This window comes from Hyla sarda, chromosome 8, assembly GCF_029499605.1.
Source record: "Hyla sarda isolate aHylSar1 chromosome 8, aHylSar1.hap1, whole genome shotgun sequence".
NCBI lineage: Eukaryota > Metazoa > Chordata > Amphibia > Anura > Hylidae > Hyla > Hyla sarda.
In genome coordinates this window covers 161,747,261-161,770,493 of record NC_079196.1, presented here as the reverse complement: position 1 = coordinate 161,770,493, position 23,233 = coordinate 161,747,261, and the positions used below count along the sequence as shown (strand labels likewise).

Sequence of the window (23,233 nt, the reverse complement as noted above, 5' to 3'; positions counted from 1 at the left end):
TCACCCCAAACCATCTCGATTGGGTTCAGGTCCGTTGACTGTGGAGGCCAGGTCATCTGGGCCAGCACCCCATCACTCTCCTTCTTGGTCAATTAGCCCTTACACAGCCTGGAGGTGTGTTTTGGGTCATTGTCCTATTGAAAAATAAATGATGGTCCAACTAAATGCAAACCTGTGCTGTGGTAGCCATACTGGTTCAGTATGCCTTCAATTTTGAATAAATCCCCAACAGTGTCACCAGCAAAGAACCCCCACACCATCACACCTCCTCCTCCACACCAGCACACCTGTGAAGTGAAAACCATTTCAGGTGACTACCTCTTGAATCTCAACAAGAGAATGCCAAGAGTGTGCAAAGCAGTAATCAAAGCAAAAGGTGGCTACTTTGAAGAACCTAGAATATGACATATTTTCAGTTATTTCACACTTTTTTGTTCTGTATATAATTCCACATGTGTTAATTCATAGTTTTGATGTCTTCAATGTTCATAGTCATGAAAATAAAGAAAACTCTTAATGAAAAGGTGTGTCCAAACTTTTGATCTGTACTGTATATATATATATATATATATTAGATTGCATATAAGGGACTGAGTACATAGATTTTATAGACAAAACTACTGATAGATTGGGAGGGTCACAGGGGGGTTCCTAAGATGAGCTACTGTAAAGCAAGGCCTCCATATGCTTCTCTTTCACAAGGGCTTTACCTGTTTGACTGTGCACCTGTGTGAGCTCTTAACTGAATACATTTCCCATTCATTCACAAAAAAAAAATCTATAAAATAAAGACCTGGGGGAGATTTACTAAGACTGGCATCTCACATACAAGTCTTAAAGGGGTACTCCGCTGCCCCAGCATTCGGAACATTTTGTTCCAAATACTTGGAGCAGGCAGGGGGGTTGTGACATCATGCCATGCCCCTTGTGATGTCATGCCACGCCCCCTCAATGCAAGTCTATGGGAGGGGACATGGAGGCAGCCACGCTCCCTCCCATATACTTTCATTGAGGGGGCTTGGTGTGACGTCACGAGGGACGTGGTATGACGCCATGACCCTGCCGCCCACACCCAGCTTTCTAAACAAACGCTGGGTGCTGCACAGAGATCCTTTGGATAGGAGATAACATGTCTAGGGGCAGAGTACCCCTTTAGGTAATCCCCCTCTAGGGAACAGGCACACTAGTTTAATTTAAAGGTGCATATGATGCTTCCCATGCACCCCCACTGAAATCTATGTCAGCTTGAAGCTGGCATAGATTTCAGCTGCAATTTATTCCTTTTTAAAGGTGAGCTTGGTGAACAATGTCACTCTTTGTCATTCTTGTGTAAAGCAGGTGCTTGCACAAACATTTTGAACCGTTTTAAAAAATATGCAAGGCACAGCAATGATACATCTCCCCTTATTTCCCATAGGCCTCCAATCAGGTGTAGCTTGTAGCTTCTGGGCCCCGATGCAACATCTGCAACAGGGGCCCGATGCGACTGCTACCTCTGCTACCTCTATAGCTACGTCCCTGCCTCCAATGTATTATGTGTTGTCAGTTTTTGGTCCTAAGAAAATAGAGACAAACAATGACAGCTAATGGACAAAAATACATATTGTATAAGCTAGATATTCATACATCTATAAATAAATTTGTCAACCTAAATTTAATATTTTATATATAGACTTACATGCTAACTTGGTACCTGCAAAGATTAGTTCTTTTTCCTTATGTTTTCTAAGGAACACCTTGAAAGAGTCACTATTATTAGTGTGCACTAAGATAATCCATGATCAGAATTAAGCATTGGAAATTGATACATTTGGGAAATAATTTGTTTTTTTTTTACGCTTATATTGCAAATCTTTTATTTATTTATTTTTTTTATTGTTTTTAAATGACTCGAGTGCAGAAGGCATTTTTTACTCATTTGCAAATCTATCTGTATTCTACCTTAACTTCTTGTATAGTTAACATGAAGACATGCAGAAATAGCAAACGGCCATGCACCAAAAAATGTGAAGAACATAAAAAAGTTGATAAAATAAAAAAAAAAGAAAAGAAAAATGCATTTTGTTACTATAAGAGAAAAAAGTTCAAGAGGTTAATCTCGGTATCAATGGTAAATTATTACACTCAAGTAAATGCACTGTGTTGTGCTACATCTTTACTGATCTATATACAGTATATATAGCTATGCACTGAACCCATATATCTACAATTGTGGTAGATGTTTCAGCATACTATACATACATATATATATATATATATATATATATGTGTGTGTGTATATATTTATATATATAAATATACATATATATAACTATATACATAAGGTACCAGTATGGAATACTTGTGATATCCTAGGCTACCGTGATGTATAATGTGGAAAGTGTGGCAAAGGACACTGGCATGAAGGTTCTTTAATAATTTTATTACATAATGAATGATATCATTTAATAAAACAAAATAGATTTGATGGTGACTTTCTTGTGGCCATAATACAAATCTAGAATATGGGGAAAAAAATCTTGAAATTGACACGTAGTAATCTTCTGAGTAACGCTTGTGAACATAACTTTTAAAAAGGCAAACTCTTTCAGTCCACTTTAGTACTCATTATGTGAAGATTATGCTCAACCATTATGGACTTTAAATACTGTTTGTTTTTTTAATAGATCAATATGTAAAAGTTGATTTTACAGATCCCCTTGTGACTGTGCAAATGCATTCTTACATAAAACATTTTTGTGTCAAACTACATGCATACAATATTGCTTCAATTGCTAGTAAAAAGATAAGAAATAACATTATATGGTGTTCTCTCTAGTGTAGTATAGTACTAGTCGCATAAGTGGCAAAGTACATCAAATTATAGCTGCCAAAATTGAATCAGGCTGTATCTTTCTCTCTCATGGCTTATTTTATCCTACTGTAGCAATGTTGTCAGCAAAAGGTTGTTTTTTAAGATATTACGTCTTATGTATGTTGAGGGCTTCCACTATTTTTGTATATTTTTGGATAAAAGCATGATACCCTTTTGGACAGTACTGTTACATGACATTATGTCCTCTTTCAGGTGACAGGAATCATGCTATTGTACCAGGAACATATTTTAACCCCAGTCTTGGGCCCACCACAGATGTCCATTGTTAAGAGCAGAAAAATTTAATCGGGCAAATCCAGTGAAAAAAAACTGTAACTTTCTGACAAACTTAGACACCTTAAAAGCCCTACAGAAATTAATGGAATCAGAACCATTACTGCTCTTCTAAATTATTGTTCTAATGATCATGGTGGATTGCCTCTAAAGTGTTGGCAGCTACACTATATTTTCAGGCTTTAACATAACATATGTTACATACATACATACATTTTAAACATCTGATTCAATGCTAGGCATTTTCTTAAATACACGTCTATTGCTGCAGGAATTTACAACCCTTGGAGTTGGGTACAGACTATCCTTGCTTGAAACATAAGGCATAACATACTCTGAAACACAAATGTCATTGGGTATTCGTCCATCCCTCGAGGAGTGTGAAGTAGTGGATTTAATTGATGATCTTAAATAGTTATCATTTCTGGATTTTGATGTTGAGGATTGTTTATATATGTCTGAGGAGCTGCGCCCATGACTCAGCTTTTGGCTCTCGTGAAAAGACTGGAGAAATGGGTTTTCAGTTGTAATGTCAGGATAAAGGGACTTGCTCCTCTTGTTTTCCTTTAAGGATTGTGTAAAAAGCGGAGTCTTATTTCCCAATAGTTTTTCATGGGGGACAATGAGAATATTAGCAAAGGGGCTTTCTTCTAAATATCTTTCCTTATCTTTCAAACTTATGCTCCGGGGTTGCCTTCCAGTGTCTGACTCTCTTACTTTATTGATATTGTCACAAGAATGCTGCCTGTGGATCCGCAACTTATTTTTCTTTTGAAATTGTAGAGCGTTGTCCTCAATCCAGTTGTGCTCATAGACATCTTCAGAATGCATAGAGTTGGAAGCCTCATGTAGCATTTGATCTTCATCAATATCGTATAGATTTCCTATATGTAGGCAATCGTCACACTTATACGGGGACCTGGCAGAGTAGTGACCAGTATAACTGGGCACATTTGAAAGACAGCTTCTGCAGTGTGTTGAATTTTGCCTATATCTGTCGTTGACTTCAGTCATAGATGCATTTTTTTCCTTTACACTATAGTGCTTAGTAAACATCTTGTACTGTATGTCATTATTTGGAAGACTATCTTCATTATGAATGGGAGTCCTATTCCCAAGTAGGGAAGGTTCAGACTTTCTATAATTGTCATTGTGATCTTGATACACTTCAGCATAACCTCCTTCCTCTTCAACAGGGGCATTTTCATTATACTGGGACTGCTCTATCAAGAAATTGGGCTCCTTGTCATCATCAATTGTGTAAATTTTATCTCGAATGGTGCCGTGTTTGGTTTTTAGGTAGGACAACTCAACTTCACTACAGTCTCTAGGGTATTTGGATACAGATCGCTTTTTAAGGTTGTCCTTACTTTTGTGGTGTTTGCTATTATTTTCATGGTCTACATGACAGGTTGCTCTACTTGATGTCTCAGAAGCATCAGAGAAATGTCCATCTTCTGGAAGGAAGCGTTGGTTTTTACTTGATAGCTTGGGCTCATCGGTTCCATTTTCATTAATAGAACCTTGATTCTGTCTTAAAGTTTCTACCGACTTCTTCCAAAGTTGTCTTGGCCTGGAATTTGATTTAGGTTCTGCACTAACAGCAACCTCAACTGTGTTAGGGTTGGATTCATTAAGCGTGAGTGGATGTTGGCCTTGGAATACATAGTTGTTAAGGTTGTCTTTATGGCGATTACCAGCTAACATGGTGAGGTCATGTGCATTTTCTGGATACATTTCTTTTTGCTGGAATGGTCTGTTATCTGAATAGATCAGGTTCCCCTTGTCTAGGACCATGTCCATCAGCAGTGACCCTCTTGGAATATAATCAGGTGTCCTTTTTGGAGAATTGCACTGAGAAGGGTTTAAATTTGTCAAATTCGCCATGTTCTTGGAGGATCTCAGTAATTTTAACATATTGGTTTGGGAAGCAGTAAAACTGAAATCTGAAGATTTTCTTTTCTCTTCAATATGCACACCATGAATGCAGCTGTAAATGCCCTAGAAGACATATGAAACAACATATTTTATTTTTATCTTACTGTGCACCCCATTAAAACTATATTGTAGATGTGTTATAGTGTTATTTACTGATGGCAGGGAGTTGTAGAAGCAAATAAGGAGTATTTTTAGTATTACTTCAATAGGCAATAGTCCAAGAGCCTATTTTTAAAACATATGTGGTCAGTTCCCCCATCAAAATTTGGAAGGCAGGTGAGGAGAACTAATTTTTCACTTATTGGACACCTGCAGTTAGGGTTGCCACCCAGCCGGTGTTTTAATGCCTCTGTAATTTGTGGGTAATTTGTAGGAAAGAGGGGGGGGGGGGGGTGAATCAATTAAAATGGTTAAATGGTTATAGCACAGGGGGATCGGTGGGATGGGGGGATGAATCAATTGTAATGGTTATGATATGGGGTTCAGTGGGAGGGGGGGGGTTAAATTGAAATGAGTAAAAGGATATGGCATGGGGGAATCAACTGGAATGATTATGGCACAGGGGGATCAGAGGGGGATTAAAGGGGTACTCCAGTGGAAAATATATATATTTTAAAATCAAATGATGCCACAAAGTTAAACAGATTTGTAAATTACTTCTATTTAAAAATCGTAATCCTACCAGTACTTATCAGCTGCTGTATGCTCCACAGGAAGTTGTTTTTTTTATGGCATTATTTTCAGTCTGATCACAGTGCTCTCTGCTGACACATCTGTCCATGTCAGGAACTGTCCAGACTACAAGCAAATTCCTATAGCAAACCTCTCCTGCTCTGGACAGCTCCTGATACAGACAGAGAGTGTCAGCAGAGAGCAAAGTGGTTAGACTGGAAAGAACGCCAGAAAGAAATACAACTTCATGTGGAGCATACAGCTGTTGATTAGTACTGGAAGGATTAAGATTTTAAAATAGACGTAATTTACAAATCTGTTTAACTTTCTGGCACCAGTTGATAAAAAAAAAAAAAAAAAAGCGGAGTACCCCTTAAATGGGATGTCACCCATATAAAATTAATTATGCAAATTAGAATGGTAGGTATTTTTGGCCAAGAAAGGTGGAAACCCTACCTGCAGTCATGATGTGAGTTGTCTGCTTATGGCGGACATCAATGATCATGAAACAGATGAAGACCTCATAGCCATACCCACCCACTGCTATAATATATACACACATATATATATATATATATATATATATATATATATATAAATATATATATATATATATATATATATATATATATATCCTACTGCCCATTAGATTGTACTTGCAAGGGACTGTGTTAACCTTTGATGCACAATAATTGGTTAAGGAGAAAGGAGGTATGATGATGGCAGATTATTTCTTTGGCAGTAAGGGGTCTCTTTGGTCTATATCTATATCAGCATCGAAACATCTGAATACAGATTTTGTACATTTTTGTTCATGTATATATATATATATATATATATATATATATATATATATATATATATACATATGTCTGACCTGCATATACATGAGATAACTGCCGGCCAAACACCCATTTGGTTGATAATTTTTTCTGCAGACCCCACCGTAAACATGTTTATTTCAGTGGTGAAAAGGAAATGGGTAGCAGAGTACGTCCAGAGGGGGGGGGGGGGGGGGGGGTCTTGGGGGGAAGAAGATGGCACATGTTTAAAACGAATGTGCCCAAATCCTTTAAACCTTCAAACCTGGCATGTAGTGACAGTATGAAGATCATTGGCCAGTTTTGTTCTCTCTATATAAATATCAATGACAGTTTCAATCACATTGCCTGCTTAGATTATACAATTCCTAATAGTGAACAGATTTATCAACTATTTCAATAACTTTTTTTTATTTACAACAGTCATATGACTTACCCTACTTATTGAGAATAGCAGTCCAGGTTTTCCTGTACAAACATCGGTAAAACAGTATCTGAGTTTCCAGTAAAATAAGTGTTCCCAAACAAAAGTTATAAGACTCAAGCCCATGGCTGCTGCCAGCATGTAGAAGACTCCAGCCATGTTGTCAATATCCAACTGGCTGCTCATAACTTCATTTTTCTCATTGTGGCAGATGCCAGTGAGCCACAAAGATTCCAGTTCTTCCATCTCACCTAAGTAACACAAAAATGTTGTTAATTTAGTAATCTGCACAAAAAAAATGTGTTATAATCACATATGAGATGTTTTACAGGAACATTGTAGGAGAAGTGACTTAAAGGGGTATTTCAGGCAAAAACTTATATATATATATTCTGGCTCCAGAAAGTTAAACAGATTTGTAAATTACTTCTATAAAAAAATCTTAATCCTTTCAGTTCTTATGAGCTGCTGAAGTTAAGGTTTTACTTTTCTGTCTAAGTCCTCTCTGATGACACCTGTCTCGGGAAGCGCCCAGTTTAGAAGCAAATCCCTATAGCAAACCTCTTCTAAACTGGGAGTTTCCCGAGACAGGTGTCATCAGAGAGCACTTAGACAGAAGAGAACAACCTTAACTTCAGAAGCTCATAAGTACTGAAAGGCTTAAGATTTTTTAATAGAAGTCATTTACAAATCTGTTTAACTTTTTGGAGCCAGTTGATATATATATATATATATATATATATATATATATATATATATATATATATATATATATATAAAGTTTTTGCCTGGAATACCCCTTTAAAGTATATCTGTCATTTGTAAAAACTTTTTATATAATGTACACTGAGGGCAAGCAGGGTTCTGTACACTGAGAACAAGCAGGGCTCTGTGCAGTGAGGACAAGCAGGGCTCTGTACACTGAGGACAAGCAGGGCTCTGTACACTGAGGACAGGCAGGGCTCTGTACACTGAGGACAAGCAGAGCTCTGTACACTGAGAATAAGCAGGGCTCTGTACACTGAGGACAAGCAGGGCTCTGTACACTGAGGACAAGCAGGGCTCTGTACACTGAGGACAAGCAGGACTCTGTACACTGAGGAAAAGCAGGGCTCTGTGCACTGAGGACAAGCAGGTTTCTGTGCACTGAGAGCAAGAAGGGCTCTGTACACTGAGGACAAGCAGGGCTCTGTACACTGAGGACAAGCAGGGCTCTGTGCATTGAGAACAAGCAGGGCTCTGTACACTGAGGACAAACAGGGTTCTGTACACTGAGGACAAGGAGCTCTGTACACTGAGGACAAGCAGGGCTCTGTGCACTAAGGCCAAGCAGGGCTCTGTACACTGAGGACAAGCAGAGTTCTGTACACTGAGGACAAGGAGCTCTGTACATTGAGGACAAGCAGGGCTCTGTGCACTAAGGCCAAGCAGGGCTCTGTGCACTGAGGCTCTGTGACATGCCCTGGCTCACCCAACAGGCTAATTGACAACCCAGGAACCTGCACAGAGCCCTGCTTGTCCTGCTCACACTTTCTGAATTTTGTCTCCACTAAGACATGCAGGCAATAGCTGTAGGGACATTTTTTCGCCCAAAAATATACAAATTATTTAACCAATGTATATTACAAATATACATATAATGGTATTTTCCACATTATATTAAAACTTTTTGCAAACTTCTAAGTTTTACCTATTGTACAGTTCTGTAAAATTGCTTATACCTTAACATTTTTCTGCCAAGGCCATTTGTATCTTTAGAAGATCATTTGTGGACTATACATAATAATACTGTTTATCGACGAACAATTCTGAATAGTCACGCAAGACAGTCCTGCCAGATTTCCCTGCCTACTTTGTAATGCTGTGGCCTTTTCTAGAATTCATTGGCAAAACTGTTACAATCAGAGCAATATAGCGCTAACTAGTGAAATTGCTCTGCATTACAGTGAAATTGCAAGATCTCGCATTAGCTACCGAGATCTTGTTGCAGGGCCAGACAAAATTATTTTCCATGCCTTGTACAGCTCGCAGGCCAGGCGTCTGCTTTAAATAATCACTGTTGTTTTAACTTCTACATAGTTAGTACATTTGAAAAAAAAACACATGTCCATCGAGTTATACCAAGGTGGTAAAGGGAAAGGGTATGGATGAATGAAGGGGAAGGGATTCTATATTTCTGTGAAAGCATTAATGTTATTTTGTTCTACAAATGTATCTAACCCTTTTAGTTCCTGAGGTAGACTGTTCCTTAAATTCACAGTTCTTATAGTAAAGAATGAGAGTCGCCCCTTTAGGCAAAACCATTTTTTTCTCCAGACGGAGAGAGTGCCCCCTTGTCCTTTCAGGGGGTTTGACCTGGGAATTTTTTTGCTCCCATATTTTTTGTATGGGCCATTTATATACCATTTAAATACCATTTATAAACGTCTCTTCCAAGACTAAACAAATGTAATTCCTTTATTATCTCCATATAGCTAAGATGTCCCATGCCTCTTATTAGTTTAGTTGCATGTCTCTGTATCCTTTCCAGCTCTATAATGTCCCTTTTGAGAACCGGTGCTCAAAACTGAACAGCATACTCCAGGTGAGGCATTACCAAAGCTTTATAAAGTGGTAGTATTATGTGCCTGTGCCACGAGTCCATGCATCTTTTGATACATGAAAGTATCCTGCTGGCCTTAGAAGCAGCTGCCTGACATTGCATGCTATTCTGTAGTCTATGATCTACACGTACACCCATATCGTAATCTTTCTCTTCAGGTAAAGAATTCATGCAGTGCAAAGTGTTATAGGTGTGAAAAAAGGACACATTTTAAGTATACTCATTTTCTTACAATAAGTTAAAAAAATATGTTTTGAAAGTAGTAAGATAAAACAAAACCTAAATAAATTGAGTATTGTTGTAATTGTGCTGACTACAAAATAAAGTTAACGTGTCTTTTTCTTGTTTTGACGTAGATTTAGTAGTAAAAGTAATGATGTACGTATAAAGTACAATTGGTGGTGCAAAGAACACGCCCTCAAAAGGCCCTGTAGGTGGAAAATTGAAAGGATTTTGGCTATAAACATCAGTATCAGTAAGTTAATACCAGGAGTCAGGAAAAAATACAGAGGAGGAATAAGGGCTGGTTCACCTCACTGAAATCAGTAAGAAAATGTCCTCGCTGAGTTCCTCTTTAGATTCATGCCCTTACTACCGGATTCCAGGGGAATATTGAACATGTTCAGTCTTACGCCTATATTTGGATCCTCACTAAAAATATTAGAAAAGAAATTGTGCCGATTTTCTCACGGACATTCTGCCCTGATTTTCCATAGTTTAAACAAACCCTAAATCTATCTATAAGACTATTTCTGTGTTTTTGCTCTACTTCTAATCTTAACTTACAAATGCTAATGTAACATATTGACCAAAATGTGCCTGTATTAAAGAGGCCTTATGATTTAGAGTAAACTACATTATTATTATTATTATTATTATTGTTATTATGTATTTTGCATTCTATTACTTGTAGTCTGTAGTGATGCATTCTTCATTAACCGGTTGCCGTTGATGAAGCAGTGTATGGTGCGGGCTCCTGAATCGAGCCCGCACCTTACTGGCCAGCCCCCAGCTGATTCCTGTAGCTTGGGGGCGGCGTTAATAGCCAACATGCCGCAATTGCCATGGGTGGCTATTTACCATTTAGATCACCACTGACAAAGTTGACAGCGGCGTCAAAACAGACATTAAAACCATCCCTGGTGGTCCAGTGGGGTGGATCGCCCCCCCGCAGCGCGATCCACTGGGGAGGAAGCCAGAGGGCTTACCTCTCCTGCTGCTGCTGTCCTGGCTCTGTGATTGATAGAGCCTGGAATAATAAAAAGAAACATATGTGTTATAGCCGCGTGCGTAAATGTCCAAACTATAAAAATATAATGTTAATTAAACCGCACGGGCAATGTAAAAAAATATTCCAAAGTATACCCTAAAAAATGGATAAAAAGTGATCAAAAAGTCTCATTAAAACAAAAATGGTACCAATAAAAACTTCAGATCACAGCGCAAAAAATTAGCTCTCATACAGTCCCGTATATGGAAAAATAAAACAGTTATAGGGGTCAATATAGGAATGACAATTTTACACATACTAATTTTGGTGCATGTAGTTTATTTTTGTTTTAAAGTAGTAAAATAAAATAAAACTGATATAAATTAGGTATCCTTGTAACCGTATGGACATACAGAATAAAGATATGGAGTCATTTGTACCGAAAAGCGGACTGCATAGAATCGGAAGCCCCCAAAAGTAACAAAATGGCTTTTTTTCTGGTTTCGCCATAAATTTTGTGGTGAAATGATTGATGTAATTATAAAGAACAATTTGTGGTGCAAAAAAAAAAGCCCTCATATGGGTCTGTATGTGCAAAATGGAAAACGTTATGATTTTTAGCAGGTGATGAGGAAAAAACAAAAGCGGAAAAACCCTGCGTCCTTAAGGGGTTAAACAGTTTATCCATCTGGTTTCTTAAAAAAAATAAGCATTTGATATTTAAAAGGTTTATTTCTATACTAAGTGATATAATAAAAACCGTGAGGGACCTAATAGGTCATTGATTTATACATTGTTATTTGCCTTGCTATATAGGATTTGAAGTGTTGGACATTCTTTGCATGCTTTCTTGTCAATTAAACCACAGGGTGATTAAATAAAAAATATAAGCCATCTGACATTTATAAATATAGTCAAATACTTTGGAGAACAGCAATACCCATTGGAGTATGGAATAATGGCCTACAAATGTCCAGAAAAATAGGTTAGGAATGGAATGATAAAACACTTTTGTCTTTAGGCATTTCCAAAGCAGATCAATCAGAACGGTTTAATTGTTAGGAGACGCTTTGTGTTTTCTGAGAAATCAATGTAATATTGATACATTTCCTGTACATGCCAACAGAAGGAAATGGAATTAGCTTTGAGCTGTAATTCAATATGTATCATCTAGTGCAAATTAATTTGGATATGTCCACAGCAAATAACTACACTGCTCAAAAAAATAAAGGGAACACTAAGATAACACATCCTAGATCTGAATGAATGAACTAATCGTATGAAATACTTTTGTCTGTACCTAGTTGAATGTGCTGACAACAAAATCACACAAAAATGATCAATAGAAATCAAATTTATCACCCATGGAGGTCTGGATATGGAGCCACACTCAAAATCAAAGTGGAAAACCACACTACAGGCTGATCCAACTTTGATGTAATGTCCTTAAAACAAGTCAGAATGAGGCACAGTAGTGTGTGTGGCCTCCATGTGCCCGTATGACCTCCCTACAATGCCTGGGCATGCTCCTGATGGGGTGGCAGATGATCTCCAGAGGGATGTCCTCCCAGACCCGGACTAAAGCATCCGCCAACTCCTCGACAGTCTGTGGTGAAGCAAGACATGACATCCCAGATGTGCTCATATGGTCTCACATATCGTCTGAGGATCTCATCTCAGTACCTAATGGCAGTCAGGCTACCTCTGGCAAGCACATGAAGGGCTTTGCGGCCCCCAAAGAAATGCCACCCCACACCATTACTGGCAAATTTGCCAATCTTGGTATTCTCTGGCAAATGCCAAATGTCCTGAATGATGTTGGGCTGTAAGCACGACCCCCACCTGTGGATGTCGGGTCCTCACAATACCCTCATGGAGTCTGTTTCTGACCGTTTGAGTGGACACATGCACATTTGTGGCCTGCTGGAGGTCATTTTGCAGGGCTCTGGCAGTGCTCCTCCTGCTCCTCCTTGCACAAAAGCAGAGGTAGCAGTCCTGCTGCTGGGTTGTTGCCCTCCTACAGCCTCCACCATGTCTCCTGATGTACTGGTCTGTCTCCTAGTAGCGCCTCCAATGCGCTGGACACTACGCTGACAGACACAGCAAATCTTCTTGCCACAGCTCGCATTGATGTGCCATCCTGGATGAGCTGCACTACCTGAGCCACTTGTGTGGGTTGTAGACTCCGTGTCATGCTACCACTGGAGTGAAAGCACTGCCAGCATTCAAAAGTGACCAAAATATCAGTCAGGAAGCATAGGAACTGAGAAGTGGTCTGTGGTTACCACCTGCAGAACCACTCCTTTATTGGGGGTGTCTTGCTAAGTGCCTATAATTTCCACCTGTTGTCAGTTCCATTTGCACAACAGCATGTGAAATTGATTGTCAATTAGTGTTGCTTCCTGAGTGGACAGTGTGATTTCACAGAAGTGTGATTGACGTGGAATTACATTGTGTTGTTTAAGTGTTCCCTTTATTTTTTGAGCAGCATATATGAGCTGAATAGAAATGTGAATTTTGAAGAATATTGGTTTTTGCAAAGCACGCATATATAAACATGGCTTTATAATATGTCCAAATGAAAAAAATAATTTACAATAAAACTTCTAGGTGTTACACCTGGCAGATCAACACCCACCATTTTATTATTCAATGTTTATTTATTTTAGACTAGCTGTTGGCGGCAGGTCTTTTATTTTCTTATTTATTTTTTTTTTTTATCTATGCTGGATTTTAGTTGTATCCGGCTGTTTGTGAGGCTTAGGCCTCTACAAGTTTATTAAATGACCATGGTTTTGGCATTAGGTGTGTCTGTGCTTTACATCCTGTTTAGCTGGCATCTAGATACTCATTATCTGGTGCTAGCTTGCTCTTGTCTCTTTCTTTCCTGTTTCCGTATGATTGTTCTGGCCACCATATGAGGTTCTTGTCTGTTAGAGGTTTACATGAATCAGTTTGTGAGCATTACTGCTCCTATGATTTTTAATTGTTCTGAATAAATGCTTGCTTAATCATTCTGCAGGTATTGCTACTTCTATCTGCTACAGTCGTCCTGCTTAGTAGTTACTAATTATTTCTGGCTTGATAGAAGCTTGGGTAAGTCTTCCTATTTGGCTTAAAGGGGTACCACAGCCCTAGACACCTTATCCTCTAGCTAAAGGATAGGGGATAAGATGGCTGATCGTGAAGGTTCCGCCACTGGGACCCCACGATCTCCCTGCAGCACTGGAGGCTTGTGACATCATGGCCACGCCCTTCATAATGTCACGGCCACACCCACTCAGTGCAAGTGAATGGGAGGGGGAGTGGCAGCCATCACGCTCCCTCCCATAGACTTGCATTGAGAGGGAGGGTGTGATGTCAAGGGGGCATGGCCATGATGTCAGCGCCACATCGCTAGTCATCAGACATGGAGCAAAGTTCGCTCCGTGCACTGGATGACTGTGGTGCCACAGCGGCAGCGACTGCGGTTCCCAGACGCGGGACCCCGCGATCAGACATCTTATTCCCTATCCTTTGGATAGGGGATAAGATGTCTAGGGGTGGAGTACCCCTTTAAACACAGTAGTGGACCTCTTGGCTGGACATATGAATGGAAACCAACATGTAAACAATAGTGACAGCGATTATTGGTAGTCATAACAAAATGTAATCTGTGATTAGTACATAAAATATTGCAAACAATGTATAAGCATAAGAGTTATAGCCAGGTCGGACCCACTATAAAACTTAGTAAGATAAAAAATGAAAAAGTATACATCACTATGGCATACATCACCTAAGCATGGTGAGCAGGCCAGAGTTCTGAGTATTAAAAGGAAAATATATTATTTACATACTATCGACATTAGGTAGAATTTAATGAAGATGATTTAGAAATGTATGTAAACCATGTTTGTAATACCATTTGATCGCACAGACCTTACATCAATATTTGAAATTGTGCAAGGACCACAAGTAGAGACATATAAAATGCAGAGAGTAAAATATAAAAAAAATGGAATATAAAATTACCTTATTACAAATGTGGAACCAAATTGCATCAGGTTCATATATCCACAAAAACAAATACATACATGGATAAAATGGACATGTGCAGATATGAATGAAACAACCTGGCATATATTACAAATATATTGTAATTAGTGTTAAATTTGCCCATGTTGGTGTTTTGGTGCTACTAGTGTGTATAGTCTGAATCATACAATATATACAGTGTAAGCATTGCATGTCATGGAAAAACCTCTATGGTCAGCTGGCTTATATGATCGTTGTGTGGCCTGTTATCCTGCACAAGTAGCTTATTGCAAGTATGATAGTTGTCAAATGCCACTATGGGAAGAGCCAGTGAAGGTCGATCTTATGCAAAGAGAGAAATCCCAATGTCACTAGGGTGTGCATTCACAGTTTGTTAGAAAATTTTAATAAACTGTGCTATACAGCAATAGCTTCTGACTTTTCGGTTAGACCATTAGGCATGAGGGTGCACAATCTATAAGTCCAGTATATCTCACTTTTCTTCAGCTGTTCAAATCTGTTCATGTTGAGTGGTACAATGCCTGGATGTTGAGTGGTACAATGCCTGGAAGGACTATGCTAGAAATACATGATTTTTACGCTGTAGCAGACTTAATTCACTCTACAGTGTAGGGGTTATATAGTACGACCTACATACTGCAATTAACAGAAACAAGTAATCAGTTTGATTAAATATGAGGTAAGACAGTTGAGACTGTTGTTTAATACTGCATTTTTCACCTGCGTTGGCGGATGCAAAAGAAGTCACAATGTGCCCTATTTCTGTGCAACAGCAACAACAATGTTTCTTACATCGGAAACTACCAATGGCACACAATTCTTTCTTCATCCCTTCTTGTTGTTTCAACTGGCTGGGTGCCAATAGGTTTTTAAGTGTCGGTGCCCACCTTAAGGTTATTTTCGGAGTGGAGGGTAATGATGTTTCCAGAAAGGGATCTTGCTGGAGTATATGTCAAATGTTTTTCCATAGTTGCCTAATTTATCTGACAGGCATGTTATATACCATTTTAAAGTTGCACTGTATATTGATGTTTATACTATGATCTTTTTGTTTCAGTAATAAACATTCCTGCTGCGTCTGATAAATTTATTTTCGGCATGCGTGCTTGCTAGATCCAGAAACTCGATCTTGTCTTTACCTGCAGTCACAGTAAACTGTATGCCCTAGATAATATTATTTAAGGCATTCATAAAGGTAATTATGGATTCCTCAGGGCCACACGCAGATGAGATCATCTATATAATGTCAATATAGTCAAATGTGCTTTTTTATCTCACCATTGGTCCAAATGAAAGATTATTTACCCCCATAAAGAGATTTGCATACAAGGGAGCCACTTTGGCCCCCATTGCAGTACACAGTCCTGTTTTACCTCATATGTCATCTACTTGATTAATTGTTGCTGTGGATTACAGTATGTAGGTTGTACTGTACAACCCCTAGGCTGTAGAGTAAATAAACACTGCCACAACCTAAAAATCTTTTCAGACATTGTACCACTCAACATCCAAACAATAAAAATCAATTTTAAATTTGTTACAATAGATCAGATATAGTCTATGATCTCCAAAAGTTTGAAATAGCTAAACAATCAGGAAATATACTGGAATTAGAAATTGGACAAAATAATGCCTAATGGTCTAAACAAAATATCAGAAACCATCACTGTATAGCACAATTTATTGAAATTCTCTTACATTCTGTGGGTGGCAAGCCTACAGAATTTCTTGCTTTGCATAAGATCCCTCTTTACTGTAATGTATGCACATGCAAATTACTTTCCGATCCACGTCCTTATGTTCCCATTGATATTCAATTATGTAAGTACTTATTAGCCCGACTCAAACATCCTTGCACTCCCTCTGAGGTTCTACTCAAACTTCTACATTATCATACCTTGGTCCAGCTATTCGTTTGTTTTTCTCACAATCCTGCGAGCTGTTCTGTCTGATATTTTTCTTGGTCTTGCTTTAACTTCCACTGTTCCTGATGACTGACATTTCTTAATTACATTCCGAACAGAGGATATTGACATCTGAAAACCTTTTGCTATCTTCTTATAGCCTTCTCCAGCTTTGTGAGCGTCAACTATTTTCAGTTTCAGATTTCTAGACAACTGTTTAGAAGAACCCATGGTGCTGATTGTTGGGGCAAGGTCAGATGAGTCTGGGCATTTAAAACCTTTGAGATTGACATCACCTGGTCTTCCCAGATGATGATTGAGAACAATCCATGACACTGGCAGGTCTCAGCTTTGCAAAGGGGGCAGTGCATGCTATAAATTCTGCAGGGTGCCCAAACTTTTGCAGATGCCATTTTTTTGTTTTCAGTTTTTTTGAAATGTAAATAATGGAAATAAAATCTAACTTTTGTTGACATATTATAAGAATGTCTAATCTGTAATTTGATGCCTTTTGGAGATTTTTCCCTCTTTCCTTGGCTTCTTTATGCACATTAATACAATTTTTTACCTGGGGTGCCCAAACTTTTGATCCCCACTGTATGCAGGAACCACAATCACCTAGAGGGCCATAAAGGACATGTATTGTTCCTGACTGTATTTACAGCTCCACACCTGCCGTGCATTCTGGTACACACTGACAGGTTCAAGGTCTGGCCCACCTTCTGTTCCACAAAATTGTGCAGGGCTGGTACTGCCTTCTTTGCAAAGAAATGACGGCTTGGCACTCTCCACTTCGGCTCGGCACAAGCCATCAGTTCTCTGAAAGGTGCAGAGTCCACCACTTGAAAAGGGAGAGACTGCAGCACCAGCAACTTGGACAGGAGCACATTCAGCTTCTGCGCCATTGAATGAGTGGGCGCATACTGTTATCACTTGGACATTGCTTCACTGATGGATTGCTGGCGAAATGACTGACTCGAATTAGGAGGAGCAGGAACATCTGGAGCGACAGAAGATAAGTATGACACACAGCTCCCTTCGGCTGAGGTGGTGGAGCCTTGTCTGGTTGAAAAAGGGAGCGGCGTGCAACTGGGTCATTTAGCAGGCTGGAACACCACATCAGAGCCATGGTTCTCCCAGGCTGCTTTATGTGGAAGCTGCATATGTTAACACAGGGCCGTGGTGCCCACATTGGGACCCTGGCCAAGCTTCACCTTCTACCGACACATCTTGCATGTAGCCAGATTAACCTCCTCCGGATGCTTGATGAAAAACTGCCACATCGCCGAGTAGCTGATTTTCCCACCAACAGTCTGCACTGATTGACTGCTACTGCTGCCGACTTCAGGAACCCCTGTTTCACTACCTCCCGGGAAAGTAGGCTGCCGCGAATCAGGTGGTCTACCCCGGGGCACGTTTGGCTCCAGACTTTCCACTTCTGCCACCATGCTGACTGCCAACCATGCTTCCACAATGCTGGCTCAGCTGCTGCCTCACGGGCAACCTGCAACCCTCTTCTCCTGATGAGGATGAAGCCCCTTCTGCACCCGGCTTCATCATCATCATCGAGTTGTGTCTGCACATCACTAATGTCCTCCTCAGGTTCCTCAACAGTGTCTGCTTCAGGAGCATGAATGCTCGCAACACCACCTCCCACACCACTCTCCTTTTCACTACTTGCCCGCCTACGTAGGAAGCGGCGGATATCTCCTCCAATTCTTGGCTGGGCAGTAGCTGCTGACTGTCCCCTTGATCGTCCTCACTAAATAGTGGAGCTGAGCCCACAGCATAAGATACTTCTGTGGGGGAAAGAACAGCATTGGACAGAGGCAATGGGAGGACAGGGACTGCTCGCGGGCCATGCCAACTGAGGGTTGTATCTGAGGAACCCACTGACTGTTGACTGGGGGTGTCAGATGTCACTTGTGATGAAGTGGATGACCGTGTTAACCAATTGATGACGGCAGATGGGTTGCTGTCACCTCTGCCTGATAAATTTAGGCTTCTTACACTCCTGACTGCCTGACATACTTAGTGCATATATGAGGGTACAATATGCTCTACTATGCTTAAAAGAGTACTTGTGTACAACACCAGCCGGTGAGTACTTTTTCCTGGCCTTTCACAGTATCTAGGCCCTTGAGACTTTAACAGGTACAAAACAGTACACCACTTAAATGTACCGTATGTGGTATGCACTTGAGGGGAGAAAAATGCGCTACAGTACGCTCAAAAAAGTATTTGTGTACAACACCAACCGGTAAGTACTTTTACCTGGACTTTCACAGTATCTAGCCCCTTGAGACTTTAACAGGTACAAAATAGTACACCACTTAGATGTACGTATGTGGTATGCACTTATGAGGGTAGAAAATGCGCTACAGTACGCTTAAAAAAGTATTTGTGCACAACACCAACAGTACACACGTCGGTGCTACAGCACACAGTCGCTGTGTACTACACCCAAAATAGCCTTTTCTCTCTCAATCTCACTCCCTTCCCTATCAATGCTTCTAGGCAGGACTTGTGCTTGAGCTGAATCGCTGCTGTTCTGTGCAACACACTGTGCAACACACTGCTCTCTGTCCCTCTCTGTAATAGAATGCTGTAGACACTAGACAGTGATTGGGATGTGAATCGCTGCAGTAAGAATGCTTTTCTGTGCAAAACACACTACTCTCTGTCCCTCTCTCTGTGCAACAGAACGCTGACTTGACTAGGAGGTTAATCGCTGCTGGAAAAATGCTTTTTATGTGCAACACACAGCGCTGTCTGTCCCTATCTATCACTCTGCAGTGAAATGCTGACGTGACTGGCTGCATTATGGCTGCCGAATATATAGGACTGTGACATCACAGGGTGACTGGCTGCTGATAGGCTACATGCTGCATGTGATTCAGGGTCATCCTGCATACCCTTGTTCCTGCCTTCCCAGGTTTCCTTACCCCATGTCCTCACATATGGATAGACCATTTTAGATGCCCTGGAGCCTGGACCGCACGAAAGGAAGTTTAATTAAGTGATTTGCAAGATAGAATTGTGGCATTATTCACATTTGTTGAGAATCAAATTGTTCCTGAAATTCATAACAAATTCAGATTCATCAGATTGGATTTGCTAATCCCTAGTCTGTGCGATCAAACGATATTACAAACATGGCTTACATGCATTTCTAAATCATCTTCATTACATTCCACCAATTATTGCCTAATGTAGATAGTAAGTAAATAATATATTTTAATTTTCATTTCATTTTAATCAAATGTCTGTGATGCATGTTCCAAAGTGGCATCCATCACTCACAGGCTCCCATAAAAAATAAAAAAAACGGATACATTTTACATATGTTTTTTTTACAGCCTTTTTGGATATGATATCACAGTCTACTACTCCATTTCACATGTCACCCTCTTTCTTAATATGTAAGGAGATATATCAGCCAGCTAGAAGCCAAAATGACAAGGTACCATTCATCTGGGTACTGTAAGTTCAGAATTATTAACCCTTTACACTCTGTAAGTTCTCACTTTATACACCTAAAGTGATGCAATGCACATAAATACTTGAGTCATACTTCTCTTGTACCTTATTATACAGTCACTGTTTATACATTATGCAAAACTTGACACATGACAAATTTTTGTGGAAAGTAACTGGAATGGTTGTACTTGGACACTCCAGAAGCACGCTGTGGAGGTATTTTTCAGCGGCTAAGACAAGAAGTCTGGTCATGGTTGAGGGAAAGCTAAATGGAGCAAAGTACAGAGATATTCTTAATGAAAACCTGACTGAAAGTGCTCTGATCATACTGGGCCAAATGTTCACTGTCCAAGAAGACAATGACTTTAAAGGGGGTAATCTGCTGCTATAAATCTTATTCCCTATTCAAAGGATGGGGATAAGATGTTTGATCGCAGATGTCTGATCACGATCTCCTGCAGTACCTGACGTTTAAAAAAAACGCTGGGTTCCTGTGTCAGTGGTCATGACATCACAGCCAGGCCCCCTCCATTTTAGCTGACGTGCCCCCTCCCATGGACACAAATGGAGGGGGCATGATGTGATGTCATGAGGGGCGTGGCAGTGATGTCACAATCATGACCTCCGGCTCCAAGCTTTCTAAACAAAATGCTCTGAATGTTGGAGCAACAGAGTACCCCTTTAAGCATACAGCCAAGACAACACAGGAATGTCTTAGTGACAACTCTGTGAATGTCTTTGAGTGACCTAGCCAGAGCTCTGACTTGAACCCAATCAAACATCTCTGGAGAGACCGGAAAATGGCTTACATCGACTGTCCCCATCCAACCAGAGCTTGTGAGGATCTGCAGAGAAAAATAGCAGAAAATCTCTAAACTCAGGTTTGAAAACCTTGTGGCATCATACCCGAGAAGACTGGAGTTAGTAATGGCTTCCAAAAGGGCTTCAACTAAGTACTAAGTAAAGGGTGTGAACACTTATGCGAGTGCGATATTTTAGTTTTACCTTTTCAATCAATTAGTAAAGATTGCTAACATTCTGTTTTCACTTTGTTATAAAGTGAAAGGGTCTGAAGACATGCTGAATGCATTATATGTATACTACTTATTTTGCCTTGTTTTACTTCGCTTGTAAAGCTGGGAGATCTTTATTTCCTCATTTAAGATTGTTGTCACGATGCCGGCTGGCAGGTAGTGGATCCTCTGTGCCAGAGAGGGATTGGCGTGGACCGTGCTAGAGGATCGGTTCTAAGTCACTACTGGTTTTCACCAGAGCCCGCCGCAAAGCGGGATGGTCTTGCTGCGGCGGTAGTGACCAGGTCGTATCCCCTAGCAACGGCTCAACCTCTCTGGCTGCTGAAGACAGGCGCGGTACAAGGGAGTAGACAGAAGCAAGGTCGGACGTAGCAGAAGGTCGGGGCAGGCAGCAAGGATCGTAGTCAGGGGCAACGGCAGGAGGTCTGGAACACAGGCTAGGAACACACAAGGAAACGCTTTCACTGGCACTAAGGCAACAAGATCCGGCGAGGGAGTGAAGGGGAAGTGAGGTGATATAGGGAAGTGCACAGGTGTAAACACTAATTGGAACCACTGCGCCAATCAGCGGCGCAGTGGCCCTTTAAATCGCAAAGACCCGGCGCGCGCGCGCCCTAGGGAGCGGGGCCGCGCGCGCCGGGACAGAACTGACGGAGAGCGAGTCAGGTACGGGAGCCGGGGTGCGCATCGCGAGCGGGCGCTACCCGCATCGCGAATCGCATCCCGGCCAGAGGCGGTATCGCAGCGCCCCGGGTCCGTGGAACCGACCGGAGCGCTGCAGTGAGAGGAGTGTAGCGAGCGCTCCGGGGAGGAGCGGGGACCCGGAGCGCTCGGCGTAACAGTACCCCCCCCCTTGGGTCTCCCCCTCTTCTTGGAGCCTGAGAACCTGAGGACCAGACTTTTGTCCAGGATATTGTCCTCAGGTTCCCAGGACCTCTCTTCTGGACCACAACCCTCCCAATCCACTAAAAAGAAGGTTTTCCCTCTGACCTTTTTCGATGCTAAAATTTCTCTGACGGAGAAGATGTCCGAGGAGCCGGAGACAGGAGTGGGGGGAACAGATTTGGGAGAGAAACGGTTAATGATAAGTGGTTTAAGAAGAGAAACATGAAAGGCATTAGGAATACGAAGAGAAGGAGGAAGAAGAAGTTTGTAAGAGACAGGATTAATCTGGCGCAAAATCTTGAAAGGACCAAGATAGCGTGGTCCCAACTTATAGCTAGGGACACGGAAGCGGACATATTTGGCGGAGAGCCATACCTTGTCTCCAGGGGAAAAGATGGGAGGAGCTCTTCTTTTCTTATCCGCGAATCTCTTCATGCGTGAAGAAGCCTGTAAGAGAGAATTTTGGGTCTCTCTCCATATGATGGAAAGATCACGAGAAATTTCATCCACAGCGGGCAGACCAGAGGGCAAGGGGGTAGGGAGGGGGGGAAGAGGGTGACGGCCGTACACCACGAAAAACGGGGATTTGGAGGAAGATTCAGAGATTCTGAAATTATACGAGAATTCGGCCCAAGGTAGAAGATCTGCCCAGTCATCCTGGCGGGAGGAAACAAAATGTCGTAAATAGTCACCCAAGATCTGGTTAATTCTTTCTACTTGTCCATTGGATTGAGGATGGTATGCAGAAGAAAAATTTAATTTAATCTTGAGTTGTTTACAGAGAGCCCTCCAGAATTTAGACACAAATTGGACGCCTCTATCCGAGACGATCTGCGTAGGCAACCCGTGAAGACGAAAAATGTGTACAAAAAATTGTTTAGCCAACTGAGGCGCTGAAGGAAGACCAGGAAGAGGGATGAAATGTGCCATTTTGGAGAATCGATCAACGACCACCCAAATAACAGTGTTGCCATGGGATGGGGGTAAGTCAGTAATAAAATCCATACCAATCAGAGACCAAGGTTGTTCGGGAACAGGCAGAGGAAGAAGAAAACCAGCGGGCTTCTGGCGAGGAGT

The 23,233-nt window shown here is 40.9% G+C and overlaps 1 protein-coding gene across 2 annotated transcripts in view; it reads right to left on the bottom strand.

Annotated features, from left to right (window-relative positions):
- Window positions 1–500: 500 nt before the first annotated feature.
- The window catches only part of GRIN2A (glutamate ionotropic receptor NMDA type subunit 2A), a 636,116-nt gene continuing 613,383 nt past the window's right edge, over window positions 501–23,233 (bottom strand). For both annotated transcript variants that reach the window (XM_056536194.1, XM_056536195.1), the window contains 2 exons: window positions 7,016–7,254; window positions 501–5,149 (listed from right to left, as the gene is read on the bottom strand). In XM_056536194.1, the coding sequence (XP_056392169.1) occupies window positions 3,365–5,149; window positions 7,016–7,254 (2,024 nt within the window). In that variant the 3' untranslated portion in view covers window positions 501–3,364. The remainder of the gene's footprint in view (window positions 5,150–7,015; window positions 7,255–23,233) is intronic.